The sequence below is a fragment of the Ictidomys tridecemlineatus genome, chromosome 12, assembly GCF_052094955.1.
Source record: "Ictidomys tridecemlineatus isolate mIctTri1 chromosome 12, mIctTri1.hap1, whole genome shotgun sequence".
Classification (NCBI taxonomy): Eukaryota; Metazoa; Chordata; class Mammalia; order Rodentia; family Sciuridae; genus Ictidomys; species Ictidomys tridecemlineatus.
Genome location: NC_135488.1, coordinates 59,792,229 through 59,808,492, shown reverse-complemented (window position 1 = coordinate 59,808,492; position 16,264 = coordinate 59,792,229). Strand labels below are relative to the sequence as shown.

Genomic DNA, 16,264 nt, shown 5'->3' with positions numbered 1-16,264 from the left:
AGTCAATTAAGACCCTGTCTCAAAATAAAAAAATAAAAAGGGCTAAAGATGTAGCTAAGTGGTAAATGCCCCTGGGTTCAGTTCCCAGTACTACAAACATATATGTGTATGTATGTGGGTGTGTGTATATGTACACTCACATATATGTATATATTATTACCTTAAAAATAATAAACATGTCAGTAATACTAACACTCATTCAATCCTAACAAACAAGTCAGCTACCTTTATCTTTCCATATTATTTAAAGTAGCTTTTCAGCCCATAATTTTTCAACTGAACAAGGACCATGTTTTAAAGGTATTGAACAACTTGCAATCTAAATATTGACCCCTGGGCTTGTATTTTAAGGTAAGGCTGACTCAGGGCAGGCAGATATCTGAAAATACATAGACACAACCAATTGGTAGCTGATCAGTGTAGTAGGACTTTGTTGTGAGCTAGAGAAATCCTGAACTTCATGAAGGAAGTGGGAACTTAGGCTTGGTAGGGGAAAGGATTTTGACACAGGCCTGGAAGAGCAGAGGAAAGCATTTATTCACTGATGTGTGGGAAGAGCAGAGGCTGAACAAAATGAAAAGACAAACATTGAGTGGAGGTGGGGACTGAGAAGAGCGTGACTGTACAGAATTCACAAATTCATGTTGTTTGTTCTTATCCTGTGTTTTCAGAAAGGAGTTGGAGTGGTGTGTAATAAATGTCACATATTGGATGTGTGGGCTCTTGTGCTGAGACATAGCACTCCTGATAAGTAACCACAATGGCTGATAAAATTGACTAGAATGGTGCCCCCTTCTTTCCCTTGGCTCCCTTTGGTGGAACTCACTTGAGAAAGACCATTTCCAAAAGAGGAGATGAAGCTCTAAATATATTCTGAAGTTTATATGTTTTGAGTTCAAATGCAGGTATCAGAGGGAACCACAATTATTATTTTGTGTGTTTTATTCATTAGTCAAGACATTAGGTGGACTTTGCTTTCTACCCTGGAAGAACCCCATCTTTAACTTGAAGCACAATTTTAATTGGAGTCTCACCTAGAATATACAGCCAAGCACAGAGGAGGATTAACTAATCCATTTTAGAGGTGTCAGGGCCCAGAAGAGTCTTCACAGAAGGTATATCTGAGCAGAACCTTATAGATGGAGTAGGAGTTGGCCATGTAAAGAGAGGGGGTGCTCCAGAAAATGAGAAGGCAATGCAAAATTGCATTTGCCGGAGAGAATATGGTGTGATTGGAATTGTAAGGAGTATGGTCCAGCAAGAGTGCAGGAAAGCTGAGGCTAGGGGAATATATGCAGGGGCCAAACCCTGTTGTTTCTCATAGACTAGGTTAACAGGTTTGATTTTATTCTGAGGACAACAGGAATCTGTTGCATGTGCAGTATGACTGCAGCATAGAAATTGGGTTGAAAAGAACAGGGCTGGAGGTGGAGGAGCAAGTGATAATGAGAACCCGATCTTGTGCATGGAGGTACAAATGGACAGAAAAAGCATGGGGGAAAGTTAGGAGCAAATGAAGAAGGATTCAGTGGCCACTTGAAGTTTGGCAGAAGAAGCAGTTCTGACAGTGAGTGGATGATGTTGTTACATCCTGAGATATGGGATACAGAAGGAAGTTCAGTTTAGTGGGAAAGGTGATAACTTCATTTGGGGAATATATTTGAGGTTTTCCTGGGGTGTCCAAATGAAGATGTCTGGAAGACTTTGCCTCTCTGGAGCTCAGGAGAAGTATGGGCCAGATATGGATGTAAATGGAAAAGATCACTTGGGTATTGTGGTACTAGATTTGATTTATCTTCAAATATTTCTCAAAGTGTAAGGGTCTGGCGAAACGTCGGAGGGAGAGACCACCCAAGAGACTGACTCCATGCAATTGGCAAAAGGGGATATTTATTGTGGATCCACTCCAGCGCGCTGGGACTCTGTGCTCACTCAAGGAGGGAGAGCAGCCCAGAGCCAAGGTCAATCAGAGCTTAAGTACACTTTTTGGAGAGGGCGATGGGCTTTGCATACATCAGAACAAATCAGCATGAGGCGCAGGGAAATTGAACAACAACTCTGAGACGTGATTGGCACATTCATTGGCGGGAACAGGTCGGGCGGGGGTGATTGGTCATTTGTAAGCGGGCTACACATTCAAACTGATTGGTTCGGGCCCTGTGACAACTGCACAGGGCCCTAGGCTAAATGGCCAGTAGGGCGTTGTTTTAACTATCTCAGGAATCTGGGTGTAACAGAGGAACTTAATAATACCTGATCTTTTACATTCAAGCTTTCCAGCTTAAAAACTTTACCCTTTCAAAAGCAACCGATACCTTTCCATATCCTTGCTATTACTCTAATCAGGCTACTGTCATCATCTGATTGATCTGCCTACTTTCACTTCAGCCCATTTTAATACACCTGATGAAGTGGATTTTTAGAAGAAATGTAATTTTACTGCTTAAAACCCATTGTCACTGACTTCCGTGTGCCTTTAGAATAGAAGTCAAATTTCTTACCATGGCTTCAAGGCCCTGGTTGACTTTGGCCCTGGACTACCTGCTCAGCCACCTGCATCTTGAGCCAGTTTTCTCCCTCATTTGCCCATACTGTAGCCATGCTGACTTTAGAGCCTCATTCTTCTCTTTTCCTGTGTCATGTGCCAAGTTTTTTTTTTTTTCTCTCTCTTCCAGGCTTTCATTCATACTTCTCCCTCTGCATGGGTTATCCTTCCCCCACCCTTGGCCTGTCATAGAGCAAATAAGACTGTGACTGAAGCATTTACAATTTGTGTAGCTGATTTCATCTATTTATGATAGATCTGTTAAATTTTCAGCTATTACTAAATAGTCATTACCTCTGGGAGATTGAGACATTAAAATTACAGATCAAACCTTGAGGGGATTTTTTCCTTCCTGTTATTTCTGTTCATTATGATGACTCTGGCCTTGCCCATTATCAATTCAAAGATAAGGGTATGGCTGCCGAGTTTTGAAATTGGTAAAACTTGTTCCTTTGAGGTGGGCATTTGTGATAGAACATAGCAGCCTTCTTCAGCCTGATTTAGAAAGCATCCCAATACATGCTGTTTGCATTGCAGCTGTGGGAAAGTCCACCTTTGTGAAGTTACTCACGAAAACATACCCAGAGTGGCACGTAGCTACAGAACCTGTAGCAACATGGCAGGATATCCAGGCTGCTGGCACCCAAAAAGTAAGTTTTCAGTTGTGGGTAGTTGGCAGGCATGGGTGAATAATTTAATTGTAATAATTTAATTTGCTCTGAGGGGCTAAAATAGCCCAGTTTGAGTCTCCTTTTTTAAAGTAGTTTCATTCCAGAAAGCAGACCACATACACCAAGAGGATATGACTTGTTTAAATATGTTTAGTTTTGATTTTTGTGGCTTTTATATGTCTGTATCAATGCCTGCCTCTGTTCTTTGTGGTTTCCCAAAGCATATCCAACCATCTTGGCTTTGAAGATGAATTTTGTCATTCCTACCCTTAAGTATTTATATTATTATTACTGAAACTGACCATCAGAATTAATAGTTGATGATAGTGGCTTTAACTTTTTTATTTTAATTAAGTTTTAAAAGTTGGACTTTTTAAAAGAGAACTTAACAGAGCATCCTATCATGGTGTTTTGTTTGTTTTGTTTTGGAAACAGGAATTGAAACCAGGGGCACTTAACCACTGAACCACATCCCCAGCCCTATTCATATTTTTAAATTTTGAGACAGGGTCTCACTAAGTTGCTGAGGGCCTTGCTAAATTGTTGAGGCTGGCTTTCAACTTGTGATCCTCCTGCCTCATCTTCACAAGCTCCTTGAGATTACAGGCATATACCACCATGTTCAGCTCCTGTTACTTTTTAAGTCAACCCAGAGTTTATAGCTAACATTTATGTATGCCAGGCATTGTACCATGCCAACCACCATGTACTTCACTTACATCTCATAGCTTAAGTTAGGTATGCTGCATTGGCAAAAGCTATAGGGTTGCTTTCAACACCAGCCACATCAGTGTGAATAAGAGAGGGACTTGTTTGGATATGAACTTTAGAGTGGTTCAGGGAGTGGCAGCACAGTGCTCCCTGAACAACTCCTATAGCCACCTGAGTGTCTCATGTAGGTTTCTACCAACTCTTGTTAGATAGTTCTCCTTATATTGACCCACATTGAATCCGTATGACTCTGACTCGTTGGTTTAGTTTTGACTCTTAAGTCTTTTCCATGTGATAATCCTATATACAGTTGAAAGTTATGATGTGCCTACTTTCTTTCAAGCTGTGAACACCTTTAGTTTTCCTCATTCTGAAGTAATTTTTTCTAAGTTGTAAGCTCCAGTGTGCATTTTCTACTTAGAAACAACTAAGTGTGGTACTCAGAGCTGAACAGGACATGACGGATGTTGTCTTGGTGGTACAGAGTATCTCAGAACTTGTTCCAAGTGCCATTTTTCTGTTATTCCAGCTTAGAATTTGTTACAGTTTGTGGTAAGCACATAATGTTTAATGAAGATTTTTATTTTTTCTAAGTTGTCTCTTTATGTCCGTATGTATGTGTTTACATATGTATTTGTGAAATTAACATTTCTATTTATTTGTATATGTATTTGGAAATTAACATTTGTATTTGCATATGCCACAGGTTACCTGTTGGGATTTCAAAATAGTCCACAAATTGATACTCCTTCCTTCATGAAATAGAGCTTAATTCTCCTCCCCTTGATTGGACTTAGTGACTTGTTTTTAAAATGTAGAATTTAGCAGATAACAGTGTGGCTTTCTAAGATAGGTCCTAAAAGATATTGTATCTTTCTCTGGGGGAAGCCAGCTGCTGTCTCATGAAGTAGCCCTGTCAGGAGGCCCATACAGCAAGGAACTCAGGCCTCTTGTCCACAGATACGTGAGGGGCTCCTTGGAAAGAGGTCCTTCAGCTCGGTGTAGCCTACCAACAATGGAAACCTTAGCCAACATCTTGATGGACATTTGAAGCAAAACCACCAGCTTATCTGCTTCCCAAATTCCTGCCTCATAGAATAGAGATAGTGAATATTTTTTTAGTGCCAAATAATGTTGGCGTTATTTGTTAGGTAATATATCCAATGCTATAATCCCATTTTTCAGAGATAAAATGATTAACATTTTTGTTCTTTTACACTTTTTTCTACAGAGGAGAAAAATGTATATATTTACATGTAAAATGCCAATGTCTTGGCTGGGCACAAGATCAGGAGGCACTCACAGCTTTGTAGATTCAAACAGCAATTCTTTTATTCCCGAACTCACACCGGCCTCTACAAACATGTTCTAGGTAAAATCCAAGTTCTGCCGCACAATTCAAGTCCCAAATCTTTCTCTCCACAGAACTCAGCGGGAACTCAAGGATGGGGGAACTCAAGGATGGGGCGTTCCTGAGGCAGCAGGATACGCCCTATCCCCCCCCCCCCCCCCCCCCCCCCCCCCCCCCCCCCGCCAGGGTACACCTTAAACCTGGAACTTCCCTAAACCCAAGGACGGGATACTCCCTAAAACCTGATCAGCTCTAAACCCGGATCCGCCCTGGTCTTTGAGCAAGGTCACCTTACTAAAGCATACATGCAATGTCCCATCGAATGTCCTCTAAGTAACATGGGGTACGCTGGCAAGGAAATTTCGATGCGTCATTCCTACTTGGCAATGGCCCTCAGCAGTAAAATATATATAATTTGCCTGTTTAAGACAAAAATTGTGATTGCCACCTCCATGTCACTTAATAGACAAGGTCTTCCTTTCATAGTAATGTAATTTTAATGGCTACAGTATACTACATAGTAAGAAATTATCATTTAGTTGGGCATCCTTCATTTTGAATAGTTTCTCAAATCTCCCTATTACAAACAATGTTTCTATGATAAATATCCTTGTAGTGAAATTCACCTCTACTTCAGTACTGAGGATTGAACCCAGGAGTGCTCTATCAATGAGCTATATCAGCAGTCCTTTTTATTTTCTATTTTGAAATAGGGTCTTATTAAGTTGCTGAGGTTGACCTCAAACTTGTGTTTCCTCTCTTTAAGCCTCCTGAGTCACTGGGGTTATAGGCATGTGCCACCACACTTGACCAAAGTCTTTTTCTAATAACCAAATTTTATGTGTCTCTGTATTTTAAGATAATCACATTCAAATTTTTTTTTTTTTTAAAGAGAGAGTGAGAGAGGAGAGAGGGAGAGAGAGAGAGAGAATTTTTTTAATATTTATTTTTTAGTTCTCGGCGGACACAACATCTTTGTTGGTATGTGGTCCTGAGGATTGAACCCGGGCAGCACGAATGCCAGGCGAGTGCGCTACCGCTTGAGCCACATCCCAGCCCCAAATTCAAATTTTGATGTCCAAAATGATCTATATTTTTGATATTTTTGTTGTGTTTTACACAATTTCCCTTCAGAAAAGGGAAGTATTCTCATACTCTCAGCAGTACTATTCCTTTTTATCCTTGCCAATGTGGGAGGTAAGAAAATGTTATATGTCTTTGATTGCCAGTGAGTTGATGATATTTTTTCCTCTTATCCTTTTATAATTGTTCTTTTTAGTGTCACTCCTTGCTTTTAAGCTCTTCATCTTTTTATTTAATATTTATTTTTTAGTTTTGGGTGGACACAATATCTTTATTTGTTTATGTGGTGATGAGGATCAAACCCAGTGCCTCACGCACGCTAGGTGAGCGCTCTACCTCTGAAAGGCAACCCCAGCCCCCTCTTCATCTTTTTATAATGGCTTCATAAAGGCTCCAAGATCTTTTTTGTTCTTTCTTTTTTTTTTTTTTTTTTTTTTTTTTTTTTTTTTTTTTTTGGTGGTGGTGGTGGGGATTGAACCCAGGGCCTCACACATGCTAGAAAAGTTTTGCCACTGAGCCACATCCTCGGCCCTATCATAAAAGCAATTTGTATGCAAAGTATATTAACTCTGTCATGTATTACTGATATCTTCTTTCAGAGGTATTACTGATATCTTCTTCTCCTGTTTGTCATTTTTCCTTTATATGTGATATATTTTGCAATTCTTTTTTAAAATATTTATTTATTTATTTATTTATAGTTTTTTTAGGTGGATACAATATCTTTATTTTTAAGTGGGTGCTGAGGATCAAACTCAGTGCCTCATGCAAGCCAGGCGAGCGCGCTACCACTTGAGCCATATCCCCAACCCCTGCAAGTCTTAATACAGTTCAGTTTTTATGTAGTCACATCTATCTTTTTATTCATAGTTACTGCCTTTGATGTTAAAGTTTTAGAAACCTCCTTATAGCCCAAGATTTAAAAAATATCCACATCTATTTCTTTTTTGCTTTTTTTGCTTTTATGCTTTAAGTTATATGACTCAGATTTTATGTTTTCACAAGTGGGTATCTACTTGTCCCAGTATTATTTTTGTTTAGTTTATTCCCAGTTAGCATATTAATTTTATTATTATTGTGACTAGTATCTTTTTCCCAGTCTTTTCAAACTGGTTATTGCTGTTTTGAAGGAAAGTAATTGGTTGGATTTGACTTGTATAACTGATGATGATGATGATGATGATGATGATGATGATGATGATGATGATTTGCTTTATTTGCTTGGGGTTATAGAAAATAATAGTTTTCTGTAAGAGTTTCTAATATCCATATCTCATTTCTATTTTCTTTTTTTAAATATTTTTTTAGTTGTAGTTGGACACAATACCTTTTATTTATTTATTTTTATGTGATGCTGAGGATCAAATCCGGTGCCTTGCACATGCTAGGTGAGCACTCTACCACTGAGCCACAACCCCAGCCCGTCATTTCTATTTTCTTCCTTTGAATAGAACTTCAAGAACAATATTAAATAATAGCAATAAAGAGAATCACCTTTATCTTTTTTTCTCCTTAATGAACTTCCTCTAATATGTCAGTTTTAAGTTCTATTACTCATTTCAGTAGATGTGGAGGAGGTACCCTTCCATTACTAGGATATTAACTTTTTATCAGGATCAAATGTTGAATTTCCATCAAAAGAATTTTTAGCATCTAGTGAGGTAACCATGGTTTTTTTAATCTCTTATTATAAGTCATAGATTGATTATGATACCATTCTGACATTTCCAGAAGAACTTATTTTTGGTAATAGTGTAGTATTTTCCATTAATTTACTAATATGTTATTTGGAATTTTGCGTGCATGTTGGTGAAATTAATTGGTATTACTATTTGTATAGACAGCTTTGGACAGATACCACCTGAGTTATGAAAATAAACTGAGAAACTGTGCATCTTTCTTATCATAAAAAAAAGTCTTCCTCAAAGGTATAATATCATCTTTAAAATGATACATATTTGGTGCTGTTTGAGGGGAATAGTTACTAGACAACTGTTTTCTTCCTTAGTTATTATTCAGGATTTTTAATTTTTTTAAACACCTAGATTCAATTTTGATAATTTCATTTTCCTGAAACATTATCCTTTTGAGTTTTTCAAATTTAGTAGTGTACAATTAGTGCTTTTTGAAATATTTTAAACTTGGGCTGCACCTCAACACAACCTGCACCTCAGAGCGTTAATCTCTGAAATATACAAAGAAAACAAAAACAAATAACTCAATCAATAAATGGGCAAAGGAACTGAACAGGCACTTCACAGAAGAAGAAATATAGTCAAACATATGAAAAAATGTTCAAAATCTGTAGTTATGAGAGAAATGCAAATTAAAACTACACTGAGATTCCATCTCACTCCAATCAGAATGGCAATTATTAAAAATACAAATAACAATAAATACTGGCAAGGGTTTGGGGGAAAAGGTACACTCATACATTGCTGGTGGGACTGCAAATTGGTGCAGTCACTCTGGAAAACAATGTGGAGATTCCTTGGAAAACTCAGAATAGAACCACCATTTGACCCAGTTATCCCACTACTTGTTATATACCCAAAGGACTTAAAATCATCATATTACAGTGACACAGCCATATCATTTTCTTATAGCAGCTCAGTTCACAATAGCTAAACTATGGAACCAACCTCAGTGCCCTTCAACAGATGAATGGATAAAGAAAATGTGATATAATATACACATACATATATATGTATGTGTGTGTATATGTATATACATATATACACACACAATGGAATATTACTCAGCCATTAAGAAGAGTAAAATTATGGCATTTGCTGGTAAATGGATGGAACTGGAGACTATCAAGCTAAGTGAAATAAGCCAACCCAAAAACCAAAGGCTGAATGTTCTCTCTGATATGTGAATGCTAACACACACAAGGGAAGAAGAGGGGAAGAATAAAAGTTCATGGATTAGACAAAGGGGAGTGAAGGGAAGGGAGAAAGGATGGGAATAGGAAAGACTGTAGAAAGATTCAGACATAATTTTCCTGTGTTCACATAGGAATACGTGACCAGTGAAATTCCCCATCATGTACAACCGCAAGAATGGGATGCTAATTAGAATAAGTTATACTCTGTATATGTATAATATGTCAAAATATACTCTACTTTCATGTGTATCTAAAAAGAACAGTAAAAAATGCACATATATGAGATTATATAATATATATGTATGAAAACTCAATTAGTGAATTTTTTTTTACATTCTGTGGTGACTTACATTCTAATTTATTAATTTTGACCTGAATTTATTCATTTCTTTGGTAGACTTTCTTTGCTTTTTATAAAGCTCTTGAGATCAAGTGATTCATTTGTGATTTTCTTTTTTTTTCTGTCTTAATAAAAATATACAATTGGAAATTTTCCTGATCAGATAATCTTTGTCAAAGTTTTGAGATTTTGATATACAAAGTTTTTACTGAAATTTCCAAAAAGTTTATACTTGCAGTTTTTATTTATTCTATGCCCAAGTGCTAAATTACTTAACATTTTTATTAAATTTTTTGTGTGCAGAATTATTCAGTTTTTAATTTCTAGTTTGATTTTGTTATAGTTACAATGTAGCTTATATGGTTTCTAACTTGAAAAAATTTAGATTTTTTTTATAGTTAATGTATGATTACTTTTTGGTAAATGTGCTGTGAACTTTTAAGGAGAATACAATGTGAATTATGAAGTTTGATGTGATTTTTTCAGAGTTAATATGTTGTTTATATGACACAGAATGAATTTATTAACACTTCTAAGAATAAGATGTGTGTTAAGGTTAATAATCATTGAAGAAATAGTCTAGTTTCAGATGTGGAGAAAAGTAATGAATTTAGTTTTGTTAAGTTTTGGGGGTTTTTGTTTGTGGTGGGGAGGGTACCAGGGATTGAACCCAGGGGCACTCAACCACTGAGCCACATCCCCAGCCCAATTTTGTATGTTATTAGAGAGAGGGTCTCACCTATTCGTTATCACCTCGCCGTTTCTGAGGCTGGCTTTGAACTGGCAATCCTCCTATCTCAGCCTCCTGAGCTCCCAGGATTACAGGCGTGCACCACTGTGCTTGGCTAAATTCTCATTTTTGGCGTTTACGTTTTCTTTTAATACTGAGATGGTGAATACCTGTAATTACAGCAACTCTGGAGGCAAAAGTAGAAGGATCCCAATTTCAAGTCCAGCCTCAGCAATTTAGTGAACCCTTAGCAGTTTAGATGCTGTCTCAAAGGAAAAAGGATGGGGTTGTAACTCAGTGGTGGAGCACTCCTAGTTTAATCCTCGGTACCAAAAATAAATAAATTCTAAGAGAAGTATGCTAAAATGTGTACTCATATTTTGTCTCTTTATATTTTTCAATTTAAATTTTTAATTCTTATTCTTAATTAGCTTTGCATTGTATTTATGTATTTCAGCGCTCTTTTATTCCCTTTGAAAAGGTTCAGGACTTCCTTGTGGGGTCTTTAATTTTAGTTTATTGTTAGTTATTAAAAGTGTTCTTACAGCACTTAATGCTTTTTTCTTGATACAATATAGCCGCATTCACTTTCTTTTTATTTCTATCAGTAGATTTTGCTTTCCCCTATTTTTCAGTCAGTTCCCTTAGTTTTCAGTCAAACTGTTGTTTTAGATGTTACTCTTAGGAACAGGAATTTTTAGTTTTTTTCCCAATCCTTTCTTGGAAATTTTTTTCTTTATTATGATCATGTCTATCACCTTACTTTGTGTTTTCATCTTTATTTCTGTTCTATTTAATTTTTTCTTTCACTTTCCCTTATTTATTCAGATAATTTATTATTTTTATTCTACCAGTGGTACAGAGAAATTAAAATATACATATTGAAACCTATCTATCGATGTTAATGGAGTCTGTGAATGGAGAAAAATTAGTGCTTTTTTTATTATCTCTTTTTTAACAGACTCTATCCCAGGTTTGGTTTTGGTTTTTGTTGTTTTGTTTTTGGTTCCTGGTATTGAACCCAGGAATACTTAACCACTGAGCTTTATCCCCAGCCTTTTTTGTTTTTTGAGACAGAGCCTTGCTAAATTGCTTTGGGCCTCTCTAAATTGCTGAGGCTGGCTTTGAAGTTGGATCCTCCTACCTCAGCCTCCCTAGTCACTGGGATTACAGATGTGCATCACCATACCCGGCCAGCCCAAGTATATTGAAATCATGAAATTTTGTAGATACAGAATGTTTTTTTAAATATTTATTTTTTAGTTTTAGGTGGACACAATATCTTTATTTTATTTTTATGTAGTGCTGAGAATTGAACCCAGTGCTTCACTATGCTAGGTGAGCACACTACCATTTGAGCCACATCCCCAACCCCTACAGAATGTTTTTTGAAGTATGAAACTTCTCTCTTAATAGTGATTCTTAAATTTGCAATGTCACACAACCACATTAATAATAGTCACTTAAACTCTTTTCTGGTTTATTACCACTATTTTCTCTTTACAGCATCTTCCCATTTCTTAATTCTTTATTTTGATTCATTTTCCAGTTTACTGAATTACATTCTAGATAAATTTTTTTAGAAAGAATAAGGGGGTGGCATAATTTCTGAGTGGTTGCTTGTCAGAAACCATCTTTCTTTTGCCCTGGAATATAAAAAGTATTCTATTATAGGAAAGTGTTATATGCTTTGGACCATTTGTCTTTCTAAATAATTGTGTCATTTCCCTCTTCATGGGGTATTTTTGTAGTTGCTTTTGTTATATTTTTAAAGAACCATTGGCATTTTGCCAGGATAGGTCCAGTTCCACAATTCTTTTTGTTGTGTCTGTGTGTGCACTCGCACACGTGCACATAAATGACTATATAAGTAAATACACACACACACACACACACACACACACAAAACATTAGTTCTGATACTCAGTGAATTTCTCTGCTGGAGTCTTTTATTTTATTCTCCACTTGATTCTAGCTTGTTTTTCATTTGATCACTTTAAATTCCTAGTAGTATCATGAAATTTTTTTTCTACCCCAAAATACCTAGAGCTATCACATTTCTATTATGTCTTCTTCAGTGATGAAGAAGATATATACCTCATGAATGTCTTCCTCTGCTCCTTTTTCATTGGGAACTCTGAATTCTTGTTTCCTTAGAGTAAAAATGTTTCTTTGATTGGGAAGCTTTATCTTAGCTAAGGGTCCAGTTGTTCCTTGGTATCTGCAGTGGATTGGTTCCAGGACATCCTCTGTTATTATATTCTTCAGTCATCTCTATCTTATTTGTAATACATAATACAATGTAAATACTATGTAACTACTTTTATACAGTATTATTTAAGGAAAAAGGACTAGAAAAGAGTCTATGTGTTCTGTATAGATGTAATTTTTTGTGTTTGGAATATTTTCAATCCACAATTGGTTGAATCCGTAGTTGTGGAACCCACAGATATGGAGGACTTAGCTGTACATTGAAGTTGCTGGAGATCATATTGGCTCCTGTGTGTAAAGTTGTTTGATACAAAATTGTCTTAGTTGTTGGGAAGTGGAACCCAGGTGACATTACATCTTGGTGTACCTTTTTATAGGTAAGAAAAGAAAAAGCAAAAATACCCTACAACTACATTACCACGTATATCAAATCTCCTCCTAACATGTCTTTTTATTTATTTTTTTCATAATTTTCTCTTTTTTCTTAGTTTAGGGAAATTTTCTTTTTTTTTTTTTAAAGAGAGAGTAAGAGAGGAGAGAGAGAGAGAATTTTTTTTTTAATATTTATTTTTTAGTTCTCGGCGGACACAACATCTTTGTTGGTATGTGGTGCTGAGGATCGAACCCGGGCCGCACGCATGCCAGGTGAGGGTGCTACCGCTTGAGCCACATCCCCAGCCCAAGGGGAAATTTCTTAAGCTGACACTCAGTATGGATTTTCTGATTCACTAATTAAGTTTGTCTCAGTACACAATCTGCTAGTTACTGTCTTTATATTTCTTTTGGAAATTGCTTTTTTTTTTTTTTTTTTTCCTCCTTTAAGAATGTTCTTTTTTGGGCTGGGGTTGTAGCTCAATGGAAGAGCATTCATTCGCCTGGCATGTGTGAGGCCCTGTGTTCAATCCTTAGTACCACATAAAAATAAATAAATAAAATAAAGGTATCCATCTACAACTACAAAAAGATTTTTTTAAGAAAACAAATGTTCTTTTTCCTTTTTAATGAATGTTCTTTTCCTAGTTAGGTGTGGTGGCATACACCTGCCATCCTAGCAAGGAGGCTAAAGCAGGAGGATCACAAGTGTGAGACCAGCAACTTAACAAGGTTCTAAGCAATTTAGTGAGGTCCTTAGCAAGATCCTATCTCAAAATAAAAAATAAAAATGGCTGGGGATGTGGATCAGTGGTTAAGCACCCCAAGTTCAATCCTGGGGATCCCTTCCCCCCAACAAAGAAAAGAATGTTCTTTTCACTTTCTTTTCTTTCTCTTTCTCTTTGTTTTTTTTTTTTTGTTTTTTTGTTTTTTGTTTTTTTTTTTTTTTTTTTGGTACCGGGGATTGAACTCAGAGGCACTGGACCACTGAGCCATGTCCCCAGACCTATTTTTGTGTTTTATTTAGAGACAGGGTCTCACTGAGTTGCTTAGCACCTCACTTTTGCTGAAGCTGGTTTTGAACTCCTGCCTCAGATTCCAGATCCTTTCAGTTTTTATTATGACAGCCTCTTCTTTAAAAATTTCATTTTTGTAGATGGACTTTATTTTATTTTGTTATATGGTGCTATGGATTGAACCCAGTGCCTCACACATGCTAAGCAAGCATTCTGCCACTGATCCACACCATAGCCTCCCAAAAACCTCTTTTTATTTTATCATTGATATAATCTCAAATCTCATCAAGATATTTCTGTTTTCTCCTGGTTTGTACAACAGCTTTATCTGAGCACACAAGTTGATCCTCTCTCCTTTTGGGTTGCAAAATATTTTTATATCCAATTATTGTCTCTTTATTCGTTTATACAACTTAGAAGGATGTTTCCATTTGTTCTTTAACAAAGGTGGCTCTTTCACAAATCATATAGGCCCTTGTATAGTGTTTGTTCCAGAACAGTCTCCCTTTGGTAGTCCAGAGCTTACTGGTGCAGTAGCCCACACTTAGTCCACCTGCTACATCTGCCTGCCCAGTGCCCTACTCCATCATGTGGTCTCCAAACTGTGCAGCAGACCATGGCTGCTCCTACAGTCACTAATGATTTATTTATTTATTTATTTATTTATTTAGGTGTAGATGGACACAACACAATGCCTTTATTTTTATGGTGCTGAGGATGGAACCCAGGTCCCGTCCATGCTAGGCAAGCGCTCTACCGCTGAGCCATAATCCCAGCCCTCTAATGATATTATCAGAGACTCAAGGAGATTCAAATTTGTGCCCTTGCTGTTTCTATTAGGGGCCATTTGTGAGGCTAATGTGTGTTTGTGCATTGGGGGATTATTAGAAGGAGAGAATTCCTGAACACATCTCTGAGTGAATGACTTTCTGATCCATTCAGTTCAGTATACATTGCTTCTTTTAAAGCCTTTCAAAGAGCTGTGATCCTTTTTTATAATCTAAGAGTACTGCCCCCTCCCCCAACTTCTGTCTTTGTTTCTACCTGAAATGCTTTCTTCTTCTTCTTCCTTTTTTTTTTTTTTTTTTGACTGGGGGAGACTGGGGATTGAACCTAGGAGTGCTCTACCACTGAGCCACACATCCCTAGTCTTTTTTTTTTTTTTTTTTTTTTTTAGAGAGAGAATTTTTTAATATTTATTTTTTAGTTTTCGGCAGACACAACATCTTTGTTTGTATGTGGTGCAGAAGATCGAACCCGGGCCACACGCATGCCAGGTGAGCGTGCTACCGCTTGAGCCACATCCTCAGCCCTCAGCCCCAGTCTTTTATTTTTATTTTGGGACAGGTCTCACTAAGTTGCTGAGGCTGGCCTCAAACTTGGAATCCTCCTGCCTCAGCTCCCCAAGTTTCTGAAGTTACAGAAATGCTTTCCTCTTAATCCCATTTCCATTTCTGAAAATTCCATCTGTCACTCACTTCCCAGCTTAATGTCACTTTTTCCCAGAAACTTACTAATGTGATTGACCATCACATTTTGCCTATATTCTAGCTCTGTGTATCCTAGTATTCTTCCATTTGCATTGTGAGTTCCTTGAATTCTGGTTCACCTTCATAAGCGGCATTAGAATGAAGAGGTTAGAGGTTTACTTCTCACTCAATTCTTATTCCCCATGAGACCTCAAACAAATAAATTACTTTAACCTCAGACTAAGTGGACATAACATTACCTACCTCACAAAACTATTTTGAAAATAAAATGAGATAACATCATAGTAAACATTGAAATATTATTTCCTTTTTCTTTATCATTATAGCACCTAGTCTGTGTAGCACCTCATCCATGCTGCAGGCCTTCAATTAATGGTGATTGAATGAGTGAATCCAGATCCAAAGTGGTTTCCACAAAACTCACCTTTGATTTAAATCAATGGCAGAACCCAGAATAGAATCCAGGGCTCCCAAGTATCCCACACTTGTTCCCACCTACACATGTCAAATTAATGAAACTCCTTAAATTGCTTTTCATAAAGTCTCTAGAAAGGAAGAGGGTTTTGTTTTGTTTAATAAATTGTAACCCTTCTGTAAAATATATAGAATTCTGTTTGTTTGCTTGAACTTACAAATAAGCAATTGCTTTCTTACCTGCCTTGACATTTTAGAAAGAGCCACAGATGGAATCTTAAAAAAGAGTCAACATAGTGTTACAATGGAAAGATTTGATTCAGATTAGAATTTTAGAAAGCTGTTGGTTGTTAACTCTTAATACTCCACAAATCCTTCAATTAGTGAAATGTGTTTTGTTTTGTTTATTTGTTTTGGGATTATTGGAGATTGAACCCAGG

At 36.9% G+C, this 16,264-nt stretch overlaps 1 protein-coding gene across 4 annotated transcripts in view; it reads left to right on the top strand.

Annotated features, from left to right (window-relative positions):
* Dguok (deoxyguanosine kinase) overlaps positions 1-16,264 on the top strand; it is a 38,503-nt gene that overhangs the window by 7,874 nt on the left and 14,365 nt on the right. For 2 of the 4 annotated variants that reach the window (XM_078028998.1, XM_078028999.1), the window contains exon 2: positions 15,128-15,197. In XM_078028998.1, coding sequence (XP_077885124.1) covers positions 15,128-15,197 — 70 coding nt within the window. Of the gene's footprint in view, positions 1-3,082; positions 3,196-15,127; positions 15,198-16,264 lie in introns of all 4 variants that reach the window. The other 2 variants (XM_021729129.3, XM_005329349.4) reach the window with 1 other exon arrangement.